Source organism: Pinus tabuliformis, chromosome 5_2, assembly GCF_031772625.1.
Source record: "Pinus tabuliformis cultivar Carrire ecotype Pingquan chromosome 5_2, CPIR1, whole genome shotgun sequence".
Taxonomy (NCBI): domain Eukaryota; kingdom Viridiplantae; phylum Streptophyta; class Pinopsida; order Pinales; family Pinaceae; genus Pinus; species Pinus tabuliformis.
In genome coordinates this window covers 165,073,214-165,094,307 of record NC_142306.1, presented here as the reverse complement: position 1 = coordinate 165,094,307, position 21,094 = coordinate 165,073,214, and the positions used below count along the sequence as shown (strand labels likewise).

The 21,094-nt window shown below is 39.2% G+C and overlaps 1 protein-coding gene across 3 annotated transcripts in view; it reads right to left on the bottom strand.

Moving 5' to 3' along the window:
* LOC149158066 (pyruvate kinase family protein) overlaps positions 1-21,094 on the bottom strand; it is a 148,883-nt gene that overhangs the window by 78,542 nt on the left and 49,247 nt on the right. For all 3 annotated transcript variants that reach the window (XM_089436100.1, XM_089436099.1, XM_089436101.1), the window contains one exon: positions 10,498-10,630. In XM_089436100.1, the coding sequence (XP_089292226.1) occupies positions 10,498-10,575 (78 nt within the window). In that variant the 5' untranslated portion in view covers positions 10,576-10,630. The remainder of the gene's footprint in view (positions 1-10,497; positions 10,631-21,094) is intronic.

Here is a 21,094-nt window from a genome sequence, read left to right as displayed (position 1 = left end):
GTCTATGTTGATCGGGACCCTCTTGGTTCTACATGCGCTCTCTGAAATTTTCTAACTCGGTATCTAAAAATGGGTCTTGCCCTCCTCCTCTGCCACGGCCTCTACCTCTTCCCTTGCCTCGACCCTTTTGAAAAATGACTCCTTAGTATCTGGGTGGCCTTACTTGCTTTTATCTCCCCACACTAGCCAAGAACATGCTCTGATACCACTGTAATATTCCTAAATGGAAATATTAAGTGTAAACATTGGCATGACCTATGAACAGCAAATTGAATTTTCATACACCCACAAATTATAATTCTACACAAGTAAAATACGTTGGCAACTGAGTCATTTTATTAATCTAAGAGAAATTGAGTACAATATGAGTGGAACAAAGGCATGACAAACCCAAGTAGCAATGAGTTGCCCACAAGCTTAAATGTCTCGACCCAGAAAATCCCTACGCTACATTTGGAATTATGGACAGTGCTGCAAAAGGAAAATAGTTGTATCGGTCTCAAAAGTGCTCAGAAAAGGATGAAATGACTACTAGTGCTCTTTCTCATTCAGCGTCACCAAACCCGGAAAGGAATTGGCTCCCAAGTGCACCACCGGGAAACCCACAAAAAGCGTGAGTTACCTAGTCTCCCTAGCCACACGCACTGCTAAAACACATTGTTGGGTACTCCACCAACATCCTGAAAACTCCACTAAAGTTACTGCCAAAATTCTCCTCCAATTTCTCCTTGAAGCTCTACGCCTTACACCCCTAATTACCTTTGTACCTTAGCCCTGCGTATCAATAGCCAAAAAATGCCTTTGCAGACCCAGTAGGACAAATACTTGGCTTGAGATGCTCCCTCACTTCCTAGGCTGCAAACCACCCAAAATATCCAGCAAATCACACTCCAAATCAGCCCCAAAATTCCTGGAATTTATATCACTCCATGACTGCCTCCCACAATTGGTGCGAATTATCCCCAGCGTCCTGGTAAAACGCAAAAGTGGACATAGTCCCCTTGTCCCTGCTCTGGAAAGGGCTACAAAATGCATGAAATCTCCCCTAGGGTGGCAATCAAGGTCCACCGAAGCAAGCGTTGAGATCTTTGCTCGGAAATCTCCTTATGCTAGGCAACACTGTGTTGGCTTGGCTGAGCATCTCAACCAAACAATTAGGTTCATATGTAAAATTGACAAAAATCCCTAAGCAATGGCCTTCACCTTCCATTTAAGCTTGTTGCCTCCCTTTTTCCTCCTTATGGGCCCCTTCCTCCACTTAGTTCGATTTTCCCTCTCTTTTCTCTCTACACAAATTCGTGTTGCCTCCAAGGGGTGCGTAAGGCCAATGTGGGTGGTCCCACAACCCACCAAAATTTTGATTTTTCCCCTCCTCCTAAGTTAGTCACCAAAATTCAATGCCTAAGCAAAAATTGTGCCAAAATTATGATGCCCCTTTTGTCACTTAAGAAATTGGGGATGTTATAGCTTAATTTAGAACTTGAGCTCTAATAGCGAGTTAACTAAGAGTGTTACTTGCTCTCCTTCCAATTATCACTGGAATTGTTAACTCGTGCTCTCTCCAATCAACATTAGAGATCTAACTCGCTCTTCCTTCAATCAAGACTGAAGACTATCTCGCTCTAACTGAACTGCTAACTTCATCTCGTTCTATAGTCAAACTGATGAAGACTCCACTTAACTAAAGCTCCAACTCCGCGCATGCTAACTTGATTATTCGAGTAAACTGGAAGTAACTCATCCTAACTTAAGTCTAACTCATGAGGACAACTCGAGGTCTTCATTGGCTAAGGCACAAGCCAGAAGACCTTGCTCACTACATTTTCAATAAGAGACACACCTAGATCATCTAGTCATCAAGAATACTTGGTCAAACCTAGTCCACAACCTCCTAGTCAAGCGATAAGTCTACCCCACAACCTTTGCTCGATCTAATCTACTAGGGAAGAATTTCGTCCTCATACTATGCCTTGGTCCTATTGCCTTTCATAGAGCTTTTGACCTCAAAGATTCGGTCCCTCCACAATATGCTATCATAGGGATATTTGGTCCTTCAACACAGAGATCCTGCACTTCAAATGCGTCCTCTTTATTGAACTTAGATTTACTTATTCACTGCCTCAAACAGACCTCTTCGCTAGCCTCAGATTCACTTCATTGTCTCCGATAGACCTCTTCGATGGCCTCAAATTCACTTCTTCACTGCCTCATATAGGCCAAATAACTTGCCTTAGACCAGCCAAATCGCTTGCTTGGAAAGGAGGTTGAATGCCTCATATATATAGTCTTTTGTCGGGCCAAATGGGTGCCTCTTAGGTTTGGGCTGACTTGACTAGGTGAATGGCCGACTTGGCTATTTTGGAGACAAATAATTTATTTTTCAAAATTTAAATGGTCTCTTTTAATAAGGACATGAAGAACATGCCTTAATATTTTTCTTTTGACGCTGCATGAAGAACAGGTTTTACATTTGTCATTATAAATACATCAAGGCCAAAAACATTAATTACCGAGACCAGCCATAGCTACAAAATTCAACAAGCACGGCCTCTATAATAGAAATTCTGCCCTATTGAAAGTGCAATTTCGGCCTCTTGAATTTAGCCCTTCTAGTGGTATAAATTTGGCCCATTCATAAAATGATCTTCAACAATGAGTCCAGCCTCCAACAAAGGAACTCAGCTCCAACAAATAATCATTTCCTTGCCAAGAAGTTTGGCCTCCTTCATAGAAGAACTCAGCCTCCAATGGTGAAACTCAACTTCAAAAATATTCGGCCTCCATGAAGAATAATAAATCTGGCCACAAGAAAGATTCGACCCTCCAAAATAGTGTGACCTCCACGAAGGACAAACTTGCCCTCCAAAGATCAACACAGCCTCCAAGGAAAGAAGATCTGGAAATACAACTCGACCTCCAACTAGAATTATCAATCCGGCCCCTTGAAGATGATAATTTCGACCTCCTTAGAAATACTAATTCAGCCCTCCTGGAAATAATGATATCGGCCTCCTTCTGAACTAGCAATTTCAGCCCCTTGCTATAGAGAATTCGGCCTCCTGCAAACAATAACCCTACTCAGAAATTCAACCTCCAAATCCAGGGTTTCTCCTTCAAAAAATTCGCTCCAACACCTGCAATAGTCACAAATGGAAGACTTGAAGTGATCTCCCTCAAGAGCCAACCAGGGCGGCACTCGAAGTCCACCAAAATCAGTTGTAAGTTTCGCTTGAAGCCCTTGCACTAGACTCCTTTGAGCCAAGTCGATTTTCAAAAAATGATCAATAGAATAGGATGGTTGTAAAGTGGTGTCCTCTTCCCTTTTTAAAGATTCGTTTGGACCTTCTCCCCTCTTCTAAAAGCATCTTTATTATTATTTTATTTGATAAAGTCACTTAGTGGGTTTTTTCTTATTTTCTCCAAGGGACTTTTGCCCCTTTTATTTATTTATATTATAGAGTTAGGAAAAAATTTTGTCCCATTAGTAATTTCCCCTTTTTCTAGCTTAAAGGAGACGAGTTAGGCTAGAAGGAAGACAACTACAAGATCAAGTGATTGGGGGAATTACAACACAAGCAACCAAGGACCAACTCATATAGACATATGATGGTTGGCAATAAGGTCTCTAATATGCCAATGTGTTATAAACAAAAATAGCACACACACATATAATAATTCATAATTAATAATAAAAAAGTGTGAAAGGGCACATCTCAATGAAAAGATATGACTTCTTATGAAAAGGCACTTCTGCCTAATATATATATATATGTGGCCCTCATTTGTAATCAGTGTTGTGGGGGAGCGCCCCTCCCCCCTCGATCCCGCTCCCAATCCACGCTCCAAGCGGGAGCGACTCGAGAGAGGGTCGGGAGCGCGCTCTTGAAAACGCTCCCGAAATCCGCGCTCCAAGCGGGAGCAACTCGGGAGTGGGTCGGGAGCGCGCTCCCATAAAAAAATTGCACTCCCTGCGTATTTCCGAAGAGAAGCAGGGAGCGTCGCTCCCGTCGCTCTGGGAGCGATTTTTATAACCTAGGAGCGGTCAAGGAGCGATCGATCCTGACCGCTCCTGGGTTATAAAAATCGCTCCCAGAGCAACGAGAGAGACCATCGGGAGCAGACCGCACGGAAAAAACAAAAAAAAATAAATAAATAAATTTGGGCGGAAAAAAAAAATAAATAAATAAATTAAAAAAAAAAGGGAGGGAGGGAGGGAGGGAGGGAGGGAGGGTTTCATTTCATCATTGTGAGAGTGAGAGTAAGATTGAGATTGAGAGAGGGAGATTGAGAGAGGGTGAGAGTGAGGAGCAAGGAGCGAGTGAGAAAGAGCAAGAAGAGAGCAAGAGAGAGTGAGGAGCAACGAGAGAGCAAGAGAGTGAGAGAACAAGAGAAAGCAAGGAGCAAGGGGAGATTGAAGAGCTTGCAAGGGGAGATTGGACGCCAAAGAAGTGGGCTCTACAATATTGAATAAAGTGTCTAGCAATTTTTTTTTAATGTTTATTAAATTATTCCTAGATAAATAAATAAATTTTTCTCTATTTCCCATTCCCATTCCCATTCCATTTTTTAAAATTTTGCATATTCAAAACTTAAAATTTCAAACAGCATAGTTATATTTCTTGGCATTTTCTTCTTCTTGGTTCCTTTTTTGGTTATTATGTTGCTGGAGAGTAGAAAAAGGAGGGTTGAAATTGAAAATGAAGAAGGGGATGAAGAAGGGGGTCATAGTGGATTTGATGAAAACCCTAGTGAGGAGGAGCTGGAGGAGAGTGAACATGAGTCGGCTCAAAAAACTAAACAAGACCAAACCCCATTGTGGAAATATGTTAACAGGCCTGAAGCAGGGAAAGGGGGTGGAACCACTAAATTTCATTGCCCCCATTGCAACAATAATTACACAGGTTCATACACCCATGCCAGAAAACACCTCTGCGGGAAAATGCCATGGGATGGAGATAAACAAATAGGAATCAAAACTTGTACAGGAGTGTCAGCAGCAAATAGAGCCAAATACATAAGGGAAGAGGAGGAAGCCCAATATAAATCTAAAAAATCAAAGGATTTCTTTGAACCAAGCTCACAATCACATGAACAAAGAACTCCTTCAAGATCCTCCCAAGGCAGTGGATATGGAGGCACAGGGTCACCAGGTTTAAGGCGTAGAACCATATCAGATTTCCTTGATGAAGGGTGTAGGAATGATGTGGATTCAAAAGTTTACAGGTTTCTCTATGCATGTGGGATACCATTCAATGTTCTTCGCTCACCTTATTGGCACGAAATGGTTTCTGCCATAAATGATGCCCCTAAAGGATACAAGAGCCCTAGGTATGACAAGGCAAGAACCGTTGGACTTGATCATGAAAAAGCAAAAATATCACATTCTTTGAATAGAATGACAAGTTCTTGGACTGACCATGGGGTGTCCATTGTATCTGATGGATGGACAAATGTAAAAGGCAAGCCATTGATAAATGTTCTTGCTGTGTCTGTTAGTGGTGCCATCTTTCTTTCAGCATATGATTACTCAGACAAGTTCAAGACCGCCATCAACATTGCAGAACCATTACTTGAAACAATTGACTGTATTGGGCCATACAATGTCATCCAAGTCATCACTGATAATGCTCCTAATTGTAAGGCAGCGGGAGCAATTATTGAGGATAAATACCCCAACATATTTTGGTCTGGGTGTTTGGTTCACACAATGAACCTTTTGATGCATGATATTGTTAAGAACAAAAACGAACAATACAAATGGATTGGTGATTTGTACAAGAAAGGAAAACAAATGATAAAATTTATTACAAATCATAGCAATACCCATGGCCTTTTCCGTAGTCACTCAAGATTGGAGTTGTTGAAGATTGCGAGGACTAGATTTGGTAGCTATTACCTCACCTTCAAGCGCCTTTTGAAGGTAAGAGAGTCATTGGCTAGCATGGTATCAGTCCACAATGGCAGGTATTAAAGGAAAGGGCTACAAATGCAGCGGACAGGCAAGGTTTTGAATAGGTGGAGGAGGTCGCTCTTGATGGTATGTTTTGGGCAGGTGTGAGGCAAGTATTGGATTTCACCAAGCCCATTTATCACATGATTCGATGTGCAGATACAGATAAACCAGTGATTGGCGAGGTGTATGAGCAGATGGATACCATGTTGGGGCACATAAAAGATATTGTTCATAAAAATGATCCCAACTTGTACACACTGATTCACAATTGTGTGTGTATACGATGGGATAAAATTAATGTTCCACTACATGGCTTGGCGTATATCCTTACGCCAAAATACTACTCTACATCTTGGTTGGGCCAACCTGCACTAGGGGGTGGGGTTAGGGCCAAACCCCATATAGATGAAGAGGTATCTACAGGATATTTGGAAGCATTAGAAAAGTTGATACCTGACAGAGAGGAATGTGCTAGTGTGCGTCTTGAAATAGGCAGATACTTCAGTTGCACTCGTTTGTTTGGTACCTTTCATGCAATGGAAGATAGAGATAGATTTGATGCTCTCACATGGTGGGAATCATATGGTGGCCATGGACTTTTGCCAAAATTGGCAAAAAAAGTTCTCTCACAGGTTGTAAATACTTCTTCTGCAAAGAGGTGTTGGAGCACCTATAGCTTCATACATAATGTGAAAAGAAACAGACTCAATGAAAACCGGGCAGAAAGCTTGGTTTATGTGCACTACAACTTGAGGTTGTTGAGTCATTACTGTGATCGGGCTTATGAGGATCCAACATATAAAATTTGGGACAACCACCCAGAGGATGATAATTTGGAGGATGGCACTATACATCTTGAAGAACTGGAAGCGGAACTTATAAGAGAGGAAGATGAAGCAACAACCATGCCACCTCCACCATCCAGTAGCAGTGCTCGAGTTCCGAGTCTTGTTCCTTTGCTGTCGCTGCCTCCATCTACACCCTCACATGGAGGGCATGTGCCTTCTGCTTTGGTCGTCGGTCTGTGTGGGAGACTCCTAGAAGACCACCATAACCTGCTCATACATTAGACACTTCTCGTGGCAAGGGCCACATGTAGTAGTAGATAATAGATTTACAGTTTACTTGTCTTTTCTAGTTTCTATTAGTTTTCATAACTGTTGAGTCTTGACTCTTTCATATCATAATGATATTTTTTGTTAACAGTATATGACTGTGACAATTTAAGTTTGAAGTTTGAAGTTGGCAATTATAACTCATTGGTAATAATTCTGAATTATGAATATGATGCTTCGTGAAAGTTGTTTCATTTCATTTCATAATTCATTTTATAACATTTCATTTCATGTTAGATATTATTTCTTGTGATGGTTAAACTTAGATTACAAGTACAACTTTGGTGATCAATGACGATAAATGTTATATATTGAATTTTCAATTTTGAAAGCTTGAAGTTGAAACTTTAAGATTGATGAATCATGATTGACTCAATATGTTGTATGTTACTAACTTGTGGATGTGGTTGATGAAGAATCAAGATTATAACTTCTAGATGATTGATGTTATATGGTTGATGGTTCAATGATCAATCTATGTTTTTTAATGTTTTTTATATCTAATTCATCATTCTACATGTTTTTGTTGACATATATGTATTAAAATATAAAAAATATATATATATATTATATAAAAATCGCTCCGGGATTTGCTCCCAAACCGGGAGCTTTTGAAAATGTCACTCCCGCTCCCGATTTCGCTCCCACTCCCAAGTAACACTGTTTGTAATCATATCATATCATATCATATCAAGTTTTCATACATTATTCAATATACTATTATTCCTAAATGGATTTCTTTATTGTATTCCAAATATTTTGGATATTTAACTCATGAGCCAGGTTTGGTTATCACATTTTCTGATCCGGGCCATTGGCCATACTTCTTTTCAAACCTTGTCTGACAAGGCTTTTAGTCACACTCAGAGCTTAAAATAATCCAGAAGAAAATATGTTATCAGGACTCAGCACTTAATAAAAATGTGCAGCTTGAACTGGAACAACTTGATCAGGGACAGAATTTGAAAAGGAACCTTCATAAGTGAAAGAGGCCTAACAAATATGGCTATGAACCAACTGTTTCCAGCTTTTTTTCAACTGAACCTCACCATACATGCTAAAAAACAGTTGGAGTCTCACTTTTGAGTCATCATTTCAATAATCTGGGACAATTTTCTGATGCTGTTGTTATACCAAAATGAGATGCTGTCATGACAGAGGAGTATTCTTCCTTGCTACAGAATCACACATAGAATCTCATTCCTCTTCCCAAGAAACAAAAACTGGTTCTTTGTAAATAGGTCCACACAACCAAATATGCAGTGAATGGCTCTATTGACAAGCACAAGGCACATCCTTTGGCCAAGGGATTTTCACAGATTGAAGGTATTGATTATTCCAAGAACTTTGCTCCTATTTCCATTTCTCTTTGCTGCCTCCAAAGGTTGGTTAGACTATTCGATGGATGTCAAGAGTGCTTGTTTGCATGATGATTTACAGGAGGAAAACTAGATGGAGCAGTGTCTTGGTTTTGTGTAGGATCCTTCAATTGTTTTAGGCTCCAACATTCACTGTATGGTCTCAAACAAGCCCCACGAGATTGGTGAGAAAAGACGGAAATCTTCTAATTGCTTCAGGTTTTCATCATTGTCATTCTAACCCTACAATATACACTAAGAAGCAAAGCACTGATCTCTTGATTTGGGTTCTGTATGTGGATAACTTGCTTCTCACAAGCAATTCTTCATCCATAATTCAAAGTGTTCAACAGGCATTGATGGAGCAATTTGATATGATAGACCTCGGTCCTCTGTATTATTTTCTTGGTCTGCAAGTCCTTCAACCTATAGAAGGGATCTCTATTTTTCTGCAGCTTTGTGCACTTGATTTACTTCAATGTATTGGCATGGTTGATTGCAAGCGTGCACGAACTCCATGTCAATTAGGCGTTACATTTTCCGCTAGTTGCTTATCACCATGCATTAGTCCATTATACAAGCAACTAGCTGGGAATCTCCGGTATTTCACTCATACACACCCCTGACATTTCCTTTGCAGTTGCACTTGTTTTTTGCTTCTCTCAAGATCCACATGAGAGTCACTGGAATGCAGTCGAGCATATTCAGAGGTACATTTAGGGTACTACCAATTTTCATATTCAATAAACCTCCGGTACTTCTCAGCTTTGTGGGTTTCACTGACGCAGATTGGGCTGTTTCAGTTGATGATCAGAGGTCATTTGGTTTTGTTTATCACTTTGGCTCTACTCCTACTGCCTGTTCCTGCAAGAAGCAATTAGAGATTGCATTATCTTCTATGAAAGTTGAATATAATGCCATAATTCTTGCTAGTCAAAGAGGTTCTTTGGCTTCATTGGCTGATGATGAATTTGGCCTTCATCTGGATCATTCCACTACTCTTTGGTGTGATCATCAGAGTGCCATACACATTTCTCACAACACATTGAGACCCACATGCACTTCATTCAACAGCTCATCTAGGATGGTATTATCAGCTTGGAGTATTTGCCTATTGAAGCACATTGCCAACACCTTCAGTAAACCTTTGGCATCACCTCAATTTCTTCATTTGCAATCAATGCTTGGGGTAGTGACAATTATTCCTGGGGGGTCAGCTTGAGTCCTCCCTGCTTCAGATGTTTTTAATGTTGTTTACTCTCTTATGGAGAAGAGTTATTTTCTGACAAGTTTTTCTTGTTTTCTTTGCTTATGAGAATTTGTATTTGAGTACCTTAACTTGCCTCATTTCCATGACCCATTTTTGAGTCATTTTTGTTTCTTCTACATTTCACTTAGGGGTGGTGTTAGTAGACAGTTGTAAGCCAACTATCCACAGTTGTAAGATTACGTATGGAAGTAATTATTTGCTCAGATGGCATACAGTTAGCATAAAAGCCAACTATCCTTCTTAAATGCTAGGCTTCTCCAGATTTGTTATAAATAAAGCATTTCCTGTTCTATTTCAGTACAGCAGATCTTACAAATGCAGCTTTCCCTCTCCTGTAGAAGGTTTCTTTGGTTTGTGTAAAGGTTTTTTTCTCTTGGGATGTTCTTTTCTCAACAACTTTGGGGAAAAAAGAGTGCTTGTAACATTGGTCATCATTTTGAAAATTAGATGTGGAAATGACAAGAAAATTCTTGGTGAGGATGCATGCCCTTGAAAGAAAAATTCAATATTCAAATGTTGGAATGAGTATTCCAAATATTGAGTTGTAATTTTATTTTTCTTATTATATAGAATCTAGATAGGGACTTCAAGAATAAAATCACATTTATTTGTAAAATTTCCTGTGGATCTTATAGGCTGTTTGTTTTAATAGACGTTAATAAAGTTCAAATTCTGAAAGTTCTCTCTTTTCCAAACACAAAATAGACTAAAACAAATACTCATTTATTAGTGAACCCAATGACCTTTATCATTGAACAGCATGTCAATGGATTATCAGAGAAATACGAGAGTGTGCCTTACATGACTAGAAGGTCCGAAGTTATTAACGATCAAGAAAAATGACGAAGGCTTGCATGTAATTAATATTGGCATTGGCATCAGGACAATACGATCAAGCTAAAAACACGCACTCCAGCTGTTCAAAAATGTATACCTGAAAATTCAAGAGTACAATGAAAAATACACACACCAGTTTATTAGTTACCTTGTTTCTTTCCTGCCAGAAATGCATATAGTGTATACCATAACTAGAATCCAGACCATGCAAACAAGGCATAAGGAAAATTTAATCTTTGTCAGGTGTTAAAATTGAAAAGGCTGATTAAATATTCACTTTTGAGACGAAAGATCAGCTGCCTAGAGACTGTCTCATAAAGCTTCTTAAGCACTGCTTATCATATAGGAAAGATTCGAGTCAAAGCTTAAAACATATAAAAAGCAAGAAATCATCCTGTAACAAACAAGCTGGTTTGCTTCCCACATAACTTTCAAAACACAATTTACAGCCTAGCAACAAAATTTGGATTTGTGAACAGTGACCAACAAAAGAAACCATAATTTTTTCCGCACCACTTCCTATAATAGCATAATCACTGCATATGTTGTTAGGCAGGAAAGTAGTGATCAAAACTTGTAGACATGACACCTCTTTAAAGGCCATTTTGAATATCATAAAAAAGTGAATGAGAATACCCTTCATAAAAAATTCAAAGCCATAATATGTCGTCAATATTGAAGTATAATTTTTCAATGGTTTGATATAAAGGGTTTTACTGTATGGTTTTTGCATTTTGCATTGACCATACACATTCCCTAGGATATCATTCTGTGGGGTTTTCATCATGTATTAACCATACCTGACCTGCCTTGTGATAACACCAAGGTCCTCAATTCATGCTAGTGATGCCTCACATCTGCTGGAGTTCCTCGTGAGTCCCCTGACTACAGTCTAAACATGTAATTGCATTCTCCCATTTAATGTTTAGTACCATGGTGGGGTCCCTTAGCCTAGACTTTGACCTTTCCCTCTGGTCACATATTTGGCTTAGTAGACTCTTTGACCAATTCATCTGGGCCACTCCCTTCTGAATTGGGCCTATCTTCAGCCTTATACACTGATTGCGCACACATTATTTGATAATGGTAGAATTGATATTTTAATCAGCAGCAGCATTTATTTGGTTTATTTTCCCCAGCAATCTAGCAGCCTGATTTAAATCCAAATTTTTATTTGACCAGTGCCTTACAGTATTGTGCAATTTAGAAGAAGAAGAAAGAAATAGATTAAACTAGGCAGAATATCAGCAAGACAATTGCAACAACGAGTCTTTAAGGGTAAAAGACTATAAAATACGAATCTTTAAAACAGTGAAAGAAATCAGGACAAAGAATTTCCAGGCAATCAAGAATTCTTCAGTGGCCAAAAAGAAAGGATGGCTTCTTTTCTTCATTACTCGAAGCTAATGAAAACAAGGTATGAATAATTTCAGGTCATGATCATGCCTAAATCAAAGGACCTAAGTACACAAGAGAATAAAAACTGAAAATCATTATCCCTGCATAACTCTAGAATATGAAATCTGCAATAGAAATATGCAGGACATTTATGTTGATTTTGGGTAGCATCGGATGTGCTCTAGGCCTCAAATTTTGCAGGGAGGCTTGGGCACATGTATTCTAAAGAACCCAGAAAGTGTTTTGGGAAATTCCACCCAAAAACGATTTTATTAAAATAATTAATATTTTTAATGGAGTTTCTAAATCTAAACTTAGGAAAATTAAAATATTAATGGTTATTAATCTAATTGTGGGTGTAACTTCTAGAAGAAGATGGAGATCAAGCCAAAACAATCTCAGCGTTTGATTAGAAGTTAATATAGGCCGTTGGTTGTCCAACAGAAAGATATAAGAAGGGGCTTGAGGGTCATCTGGAAAACACACCGAGAGATCAAGAAATCGATTTTCTGGAGTGAGAAGTTCTCAGGAGGAAATTCAATTGAGGAGATTTCTTACAGTTGAGGGGCAGGGATAGCATCCGGAGAGAGAGATTTTCTCAGCCGGAGAATCATCAGCAGAGAGAGTCAGAGAATAATCCAGCAGTGGCAACGCTAAGCCAGAGGGGCTGATGCAGAGGCAGCACAGAAGCCAAGAGGGAGTCTGAAATTTGCAAAGGGAATTCGAGTTTCAGAAGCCGGGAGCCGGGGTGTGAGACCGGGAGGCAGAAATCGAATCTCCTGGGCAACAAATCGACCAACCAGAGGATTGACGTTGTCCCCAGAGAGCTTGACGCTAGGCTGACGCAGATACAGCGCAGAAGCAGCGAGAAAATCTAAGGGCAATCATTCTAGGGCTAGATCAACCAGGATTTCCAGTGATAGTGTGAGGTAATCTCACAATTCTTTCTGCCAGTATTTCTCTCTTTGTAACTGAATAACCTGAGAGGTATTCAGAGATGTATTCAGAATTTGCTACTGCTTAATAATAATAAACCCTCAGAACTGTTGCACCGGTTTTCCCGCATTGGGTTTTTCCAGGGACATTTGTCCAAAAATAACGGTGTCTATTGTGTTGTATTTTCTTTCTTGCTCAGTATCTTGTTTCCACTTATAATTTAATTAAGTGAAGGTTTCAGTGTATGTATGACGATATTTGCCGTAGGAAACTGCAAGTAATTTGGTTAAAGGAATTTAACAAATAGGAGTAATATCATCAGTTGTTGCAGTAGGGGTTCCTGTTGAGGAATTTTCATAATTTAACCACTGAAAACACTTGAATGTAGCCTAGAGACTAAGCGATAAAAGAAGAGAAGTGAATGGTTGAAGAGTAGAAGTTTGAAGATACACCAATGCCTTGGATTGAATTACTGTTTCTCTTCTTATATTTGTCTTTGCTGCCTCAAAGTTACAAATTCGGTATGCCCTCTAAAAACATCAACGCGCCTTCTGCCAAAATAGCAAAAGCACCTCTTCAAAAAATAGCATCTTATGTTTCCTAAAATAGAACCAACCAAACTCCAAATGCAACACCCTCAACTCCCTGAGATAACAACCTTTCTAAGTCCCTAAGAGACAGTGCCCTTTCCTAGGTACAGCAGTACGTTCTCTAGAACAAAGCATTCCCCATCATCTCTAAAGATTGCAGCAACAGCCAGACCCTTTCCCTAAAAATAACAATAGTGTTTCTTCCTCAAGAGCAACAACTTTCTCTAGAAATGTCAACCCTGATTTTCTAGAAATAGCACCAATTTTTTCTAAAAATATCTTATTTTTTTCTTAAGGTGGCAAACAAATTATACCATAAGAATACTGCTATTTGACTGAAATTCATAGCATAAACCTTCCATAACAGCAGTGCCTCCTATGCATGCTTTCAAGAGAAAATTTCATGACAAAGAGAGCTTCATTATCCAAGAATACACATGTTTCCTGTTATTGATGCTACTGACATCAGCCCACAAACATCTGAATATACAATGTCTAGAATCCCCTTAGACATACACTCATTGCTTAGGAAAGCATCCTTGGCATTCTTGTGAAGCATGCACCCTCTGCATACACCATGCTACTCAATACTAAACTCTGGAATACCTGTGACTATATCCCCCAGAATAAGAAATTCCCTGTGATGCAGGCACCCCATCCTCTTGTGCCACAATTCACACAAGTTGTCATTGTTATCCACCAAAACTAGAACAGGTTCACCTTGAAACCTGTACAAATTACCTTCTATAACCCCTACTACTTGAGTTGCATCTGGGCTAAAATATTTCAGCCTGATGAGGACTTGTTGGTTATTGGACTCAATTGCAAAGCCCTTATCCTCCATGACTGAAACTAAAAGCAAATTCTTCCTGGGCCTTAGAACAACAAGAAATCATCAAAATCTAAAGAATTACCTGACTCAGTGACTTGAGACGGAAGAGAATAGTACCAACCCTGCTACTAAGTACTCGGCATCATCACCAAGCTCAACCCGTATTCCTAATTCAAACTTCTTCAGAATAGAAAACAACTATCAGGCTGATGTGATATGTCAAGATGCCCCACTGTCTACATACCACACATTTCTCAGAATCGCACTAGTAGAAAGGCATGATATCATCAAGGAATCCTTCTCAAACTTGGCAGCAAACTCATTTATCTAAGTTTCTGCAAAGATTGCTAACTGTTCCTATTGTTGCTTTCCTTTACCTGTCTTCTTCTTTGGCCACTGTGATGCATAATGATCATGCTTATGATAAATGAAGCACTTGATTTTACTAAATTCCTTCTTTCCTGGCAGTGTGGTTGACTCCTCACTCTTTTTCATACCCTTGTTCAGCCTTTTACCTCTGCCCTTATTTCACTGACCAAATAGAGCTAGGTTCTCATCACCAACCTTCTTGTCGGCCTTTGATTCCATCCTAATCTCCTCCTAGATACAGTCATCCCAAATTCTTTCAAAGTCAAGAAGATTTTCCCGAGCACAAATACCTTTGACAAATGGTTCCCATGGAACTGGCAAACCATTTAGTGCCATGTTCACTAGCTCTGCATCTTCAACCGTCTCTCTAACTGCTGCAAGTTAATCATAATGTATGTGATCTTCATAAGGTAACCAGTGAATCTTAGTTTGTTCCACGATATCATCTTCCTCTTTATGTTCTGCACTGGTAAAGACTATGTAGGGCATCAAACAGCTCCTTCGCCATCTTCTTCTCAGATACATGAGCGATCAAATGATCCTTTATGGCATCCAAGATCATTTGTTTGGCCTTCATTTCCTTCTTGTTGAGAGCTACCAACTATCGCGGACCTGTAGGCATAGTCACAGCATCCTTGACAACATCCCAGAGATCATTCTCTTTTAGTAAGAGGGTAACCCTCACCTTCTATGCTAAGAGATATGAGACACCATCCAATCCACCTTCAAACCTGAGGCTAGTTGATGCCATCTTTAAGATCTATTGCACATACTCCCAAATCTGAAAATTAGTTTGAAATCCTCTAACTGTTGTGCTTCTTTCCAGCAGTTGATTTACCACTACAAATCCTTGAGAATCTAAATCAAAGAAGTTACCTTTGATAGCACGTGAAAATTTCATGCCCTAGGTGACTAATGTCTTTATGATCTCAATCAAACAAGTCGATTGTTGAATTTAATTAATGATAAAATTAAATTTTTAGACCATAGCATCAATAACAAAATAGCAAGAGGACATTACCCCAGGCCATTATGCAAGCTATGTTTGCAGCATCTCGCCTCAAGATTGAAACCATCTTCAAAATAGTTTCTTTTTTGCACTAAATTTGGCAAATTTCCAACTCCCCATCTAGCAAGGATCGTTATCCTTATCTTGACTATTGTTCATCAAAGGTCGTATCCACTACCAATACCTCTAATTGAGCTCATTGTTGGTTTGTGAAGGCTACCCTTTTACTTCAATTGATTGGTATCTCAATAGACCATCTCTCCCTGTTCGAATACTCTTCAAGCCTCCAATTGACTCCTATAGAATATGTAGGATTTGAATAGGATCATCAAGAGGACATCATCAGACAATGTATTCAAATTACTTGGGCCAACCCACCAAACAGAGTAAGCCCCAAGGTGTCTTTCTATACAAAGCCCTTTTTGGAGAGAGAGCCTTATAGTTCAACCACCCCTACACACTTCAACATTAGATGCATGCTCTTTGGATCCCCGTTAGGAAATTTCAAGTTGGTTGTCATCATCTTCAACTTTGAAACTGATCACCATATCACTGGGGAGATAGGATGTACCAACTCTATCATCTTCACAAGACTGAAATAGAGGATAACTTCACCTTCAATTGCCCCATCTATTTTGAGATCAGAGGATGGTGTTTCTACCTTTTCAAAAAGTCTTAGAACTTTCTATCCACTTTCCTTCATTTCCCTAACCAAAGATTCTTGGAAATTTACATGAGGGAGGCTTTTGGACTTAGATCTTGTTTGCTCACCCACCCCAACCCAGACCCAACCTATGTCATTGATTACAGCTTTTTTTTATGGTTTCAATAGAAGTGTAATGTCCCCTATGGATTAATTGCCCAAGTGAGGATGGAATAGCCTATCAGCCCCGTAGACTATAGTCTCTAATAAAGGGGGAAACCCAGTATCCAATGTTTTGGGGCAACATTGGGTAAAGTTTGGGGTAGCCGAGGAACCCCTCAAATTTCATTAAGAAGGAGAAAATCCCATGAGAAAATCATTAAATAAAGGAGAGTTGGAATCACTTTATCATCATCAATTTGGATTAAATATCTCTGTTTTTTTTAGCTAAATCTCTAAGGGTTTTAAGAACCCTTACTCTTAATTAGTTTCGGTGGAGGTGATCCCACCCTAGCTAGACACATTTTCTCTGTCTTCTACAGCTAGATATTGTTGGACAACTCTAGTTTGATCTGGCACATAAGGACGTGGTTCTCTGCATGGTAATTTGTTTGGTCAAGACAAGGTTTGTCTAAGCACGACAAAGGTCACTTATGAGGTTCGTCAGCCCTAAAGATTCGACTGAAGAGGCAAGGATCTGTGGAGGAATCTCCTGAGGCATCACTGTGACTTTAGGGCAATGAGATAGTAATTGTCTCAGCATAGATCCTTTAGCGTTTGTTTGGTCAGAGCATGGACAGAAGCATCTAACTCGGGCAGCAATACCCATTTATTCATATTTGTTTCTCGACAAAACTAGGTTGAGTTTGGCAGTGAAGGTTAGTCTAGACAGAGGCATCTGTTGTAGCAAAATTAAGGTAACATTCTTCGTGCTCAAGGTTCTCTGCGATAGATTAGAAGAGTTATTACAGCAATAAAGGTAAACGTCCATCATTCCACAAGTATTAACAACGGCTAATCGGATCAGTACAAGCCTCAAGGGTCTTCTCCATCACAGGCAGAAATTTGAAGTGAGGGTAACAGAACAGATAGAAAATAGTTAGACATTGGTCAAGTAGCCACAGTACTAAACTAGTTACAGTTAGAAGATTGGATTACTAAATTTTGACATTGCACTCAAAGTATACTAGTGCTTTTGTGAGGGGAATCATTCTATTGTTTTATGGGTAATCAGCCCTAACTTTTATGATTTTGTTGTAGAAACATATCATTATCAACAATATAGAACAGTAGTAGTTGAAGTGTTGTCAGAACTATATTGTGCATCATTGGTTGAATCTATTGTTCACTGGGTGCCCTAGCTTATTGACGGTTGGTTGGAGAATTATATTACTGTTGAGGATATTTATATTTGTGCATCACATAGATGGATGCCCAGTGTTATATGAATGAATAAACATGTTTTGTGTGAAAATTTCACCACTGAAATCCTATTGCAGCAACTGGAAATTATTCTTCTAATTGTTAATTAATTTAACAATTTATTTGCTACAACAAATACCAAATAAATCACACTACAACCTTCACAATAAAACTGCAGAAAAATAATAGCATTGTAAACTCAGAAATATTCTAACACACACACAAAAATTGACACAATTATTTTTGGACAAATGTCCTCAAAAAAACCTAACTTGGGAAAATCGGTGCAACAACTTAGGGCTTTTAGTATTATGTAGCAGTGAAATAATGTGAGTACAATCTAGATGTCGAATGTTGGCTATCCTGCAGAGAAAATACTGGAAAAAATACTCTGAGGGAAATTACCCTCACTCCAAGCAATCTTGGCACTGTTTGAGCTCTGAAAGGCTAGCTCTCCAACTTGGCCTGCGCAGGCTTTGCATCAACCTGATGCTGCCCGTCACACGTGCCGCTTGAATTGACTGTCAATCTAGCTGGCATGTGCGCTACTGACTGAGGAAACGCTTCTCCGACCCTCTGGAACCTCTGCCTGGCCTCTGGAACTGAAAACGTCTTCTTTCCTCAGCAAATCGAACTGACCTCTAAAGCCTTGGCACAGCAACCTAGAGAAATTTCGCCCTCTCTCTGCAATGCACTCGCTGGATCTAGAAATATTCCTCTGGCTTCACTGTCTCTGCTTCCTTACCGAAGCTCGAACTCTTCCAGCAATTGCTAGCTCTCTGGAAAAATCGAACTCTCCAAGGAAATCGAACTCCACAAGTGTGTTCTCCATCTACCCATTGACTTCGTATAATCTTCAGTTGGACCTCCAACTGCCAAGATTAAAACTTAATCAACGGCCCAAATTAATTCTTTGTCGATCCACATGAGTTTCTAGATGATTCACAACTTATCTAAATTAATTTTGATTAATTAACCCGTTTTCCTAATTTTAAACTTAGGAAATATTTAAAAATAGGCTAATAATCTAATTGAGACACTTCTAGGTGGAATTTCCATAAAGGACTTTTGGGTTATGGATAACTCTTGTGTTTTCGCCTCCACAAAGTTTCAAGACCAGAACACCTCTGATGCTACAAAAACTAACATTCTGTTGTTGAATTATTGGAAACCTTAGACAAACAAAGAAACCCTAAGGCAAAAAATTACCTTGGGACATCACAAGAAGGCACCAAGATACAAACAGACAACAACACTAAACCAGCTATCAGATTTGTGAGACCTTGGGAAGCCTTCCATGCTCAACCAACAAGACCCTTACAAACATGTAGCCTCAAATCCCGAGACAGTTTATATCGCACCAGCAATCAATATATCTCCCAGATCTCAATGATGGATTGCAACACCAAGCAATGAACAAACTCAAACTAGATCTTCCAACTCTTCTAGTTTTTCCAACTAGACATCTAATAGCACTAGTATTTTTCTTTGGTTCTCTACAAAAATAACATACACCTATATTATTTATTTGTCTCCCTATTCCATGCTCTGTTGAAGTTTGTAGTTATGGTCGGTCTTCATAAATTATATTTTATCATTGTTGTACTTAATTACTATTTGTCTGGCATGTTCTTCATGCTCATGTCTTTTTGTCAAATGTAAAAGGCATGATTCTTCATGACCTTGTGAAAAGAAAAATAAAATTCATTATGGTCCCAATAAAGTGTCCAAGTCTGCCCTCCTCTGATCAAGCTGACCTGCCCAAGAGTTGTATCCCTTCACATGGACGAAGCACTATAAATTGGCATGTTTACTCTCCTCCAAAGCAGCTTTGATCACGCACATCTAATATTTGTTCAAGCGAATACAAGGAGCAAAGGGATGAAGAGAAGAAGAGGAATACTTGTTTGGGATCTGTGATTTCGTACAAAATTATGAGGAATAAAATTCAGCAGTATAATCTGAATTTTGTGACAAGCCTTCTCTGTGTTTAAGGGCCAAAAATTTTGAGGACATATCCTCATTCTCTGTGATTTATCTTCTCTGTATTTCAAGGCCGAGATCTCCAATTTTTTCTGTGTTGAGGGTCGAGGTCCCTAAGGCTAGTTTCAATGCATAAGGGTTGAGATATCTGAGACTAATCTCTGTGCATAAGGCCGAGATCTCTTAAACTAATCTTTGTGCATAGTACCAACATATCTGAGGCTAATTCCTTAGTATAGGGTCGAGATCCCTAAGGTACTTCTATGTGAAAAAGGGGCAGGTCATCAGTGTTTTATCTCTATGTTATTGGGTCAATTTTTTGTAATTCATCTCTGTGCAAAAAGGAAGTTCAATCTTTTGTTCTATCTCTATACTCTTCTGATTACAATCAAATTGAAGAGGGTTGACTTGGACACTTGGTGGATGCTCTAGCTATCAGTAGCTTTGGCTTTGATATCTCCTGATGAATTGATTCTCTAAGGAAAGAAGTTGTTGGGTTTTGCCCTGGCCTTTGGCCTAAATTTTGGTGTCTCTTGTCTATTGTGCATTGTGATCTCTACTTTATTGTCATTACTATTAGTTGAATTTTTGAAGTGTAATTATTTGATGAAGAATAAGAATTAAAAGAAGCCCTAATAATTCACAACTAATTATCAGTAGTTAAGAAATAGTACTTGTATGCATTGTACTTGGTTTCTCAACAGGCTCTAAGTTTGTAGACTTTAGGGGACGTTAGTGCATGATGGGAGGTTGATGACCCCCCAAGTAAGCCATTCCCTCCTCATAGTGTTGATATTTTTCTGAGTCTTTGTAGAACTTGCACATACCTACACTATAGATTTGTTTCCCTGCTCCATGTTATAAGGCTATAAACTTTAGGTCTTTTACAACATAGGCTAGTTTTGTTTATATCATGTTTGTGAGACCTTGGGATTTCTTCCATGCTCAACCAACAAGACCCTTATAAGCATGTCACCACAAATCCCAAGATAGTTCATATCGCTTCGACATTCAATATACCTCCCCAACTTGGTCATGGGTTGCAACACCAAGCAATGACACATAGCTCAGCCTAAATCTCCATACTCTTCTAGTATTTCCAAGTAAACATCTATCAAGAGCGAGATTGCATTAGGGGGGGTTTATTGCCCCCCAGGTGAGCCATCCCCCCCTAATAGCATTAGTATTTTTCTTTGGTTCTCTATAGCAATTGCACACATACTATTTATTTGTCTCCCCACCCCATCCTCTAAGGTTGTAGAATTTCCGGGAGGTTGATGACCCCTCTAGTAAGCCATTCCCTCCTCATGGTGTTGGTATTTTTCTTTGTCTTTGTAGAACTTGCACATACGTACACTATAAATTTGTTTCCTTGCTCC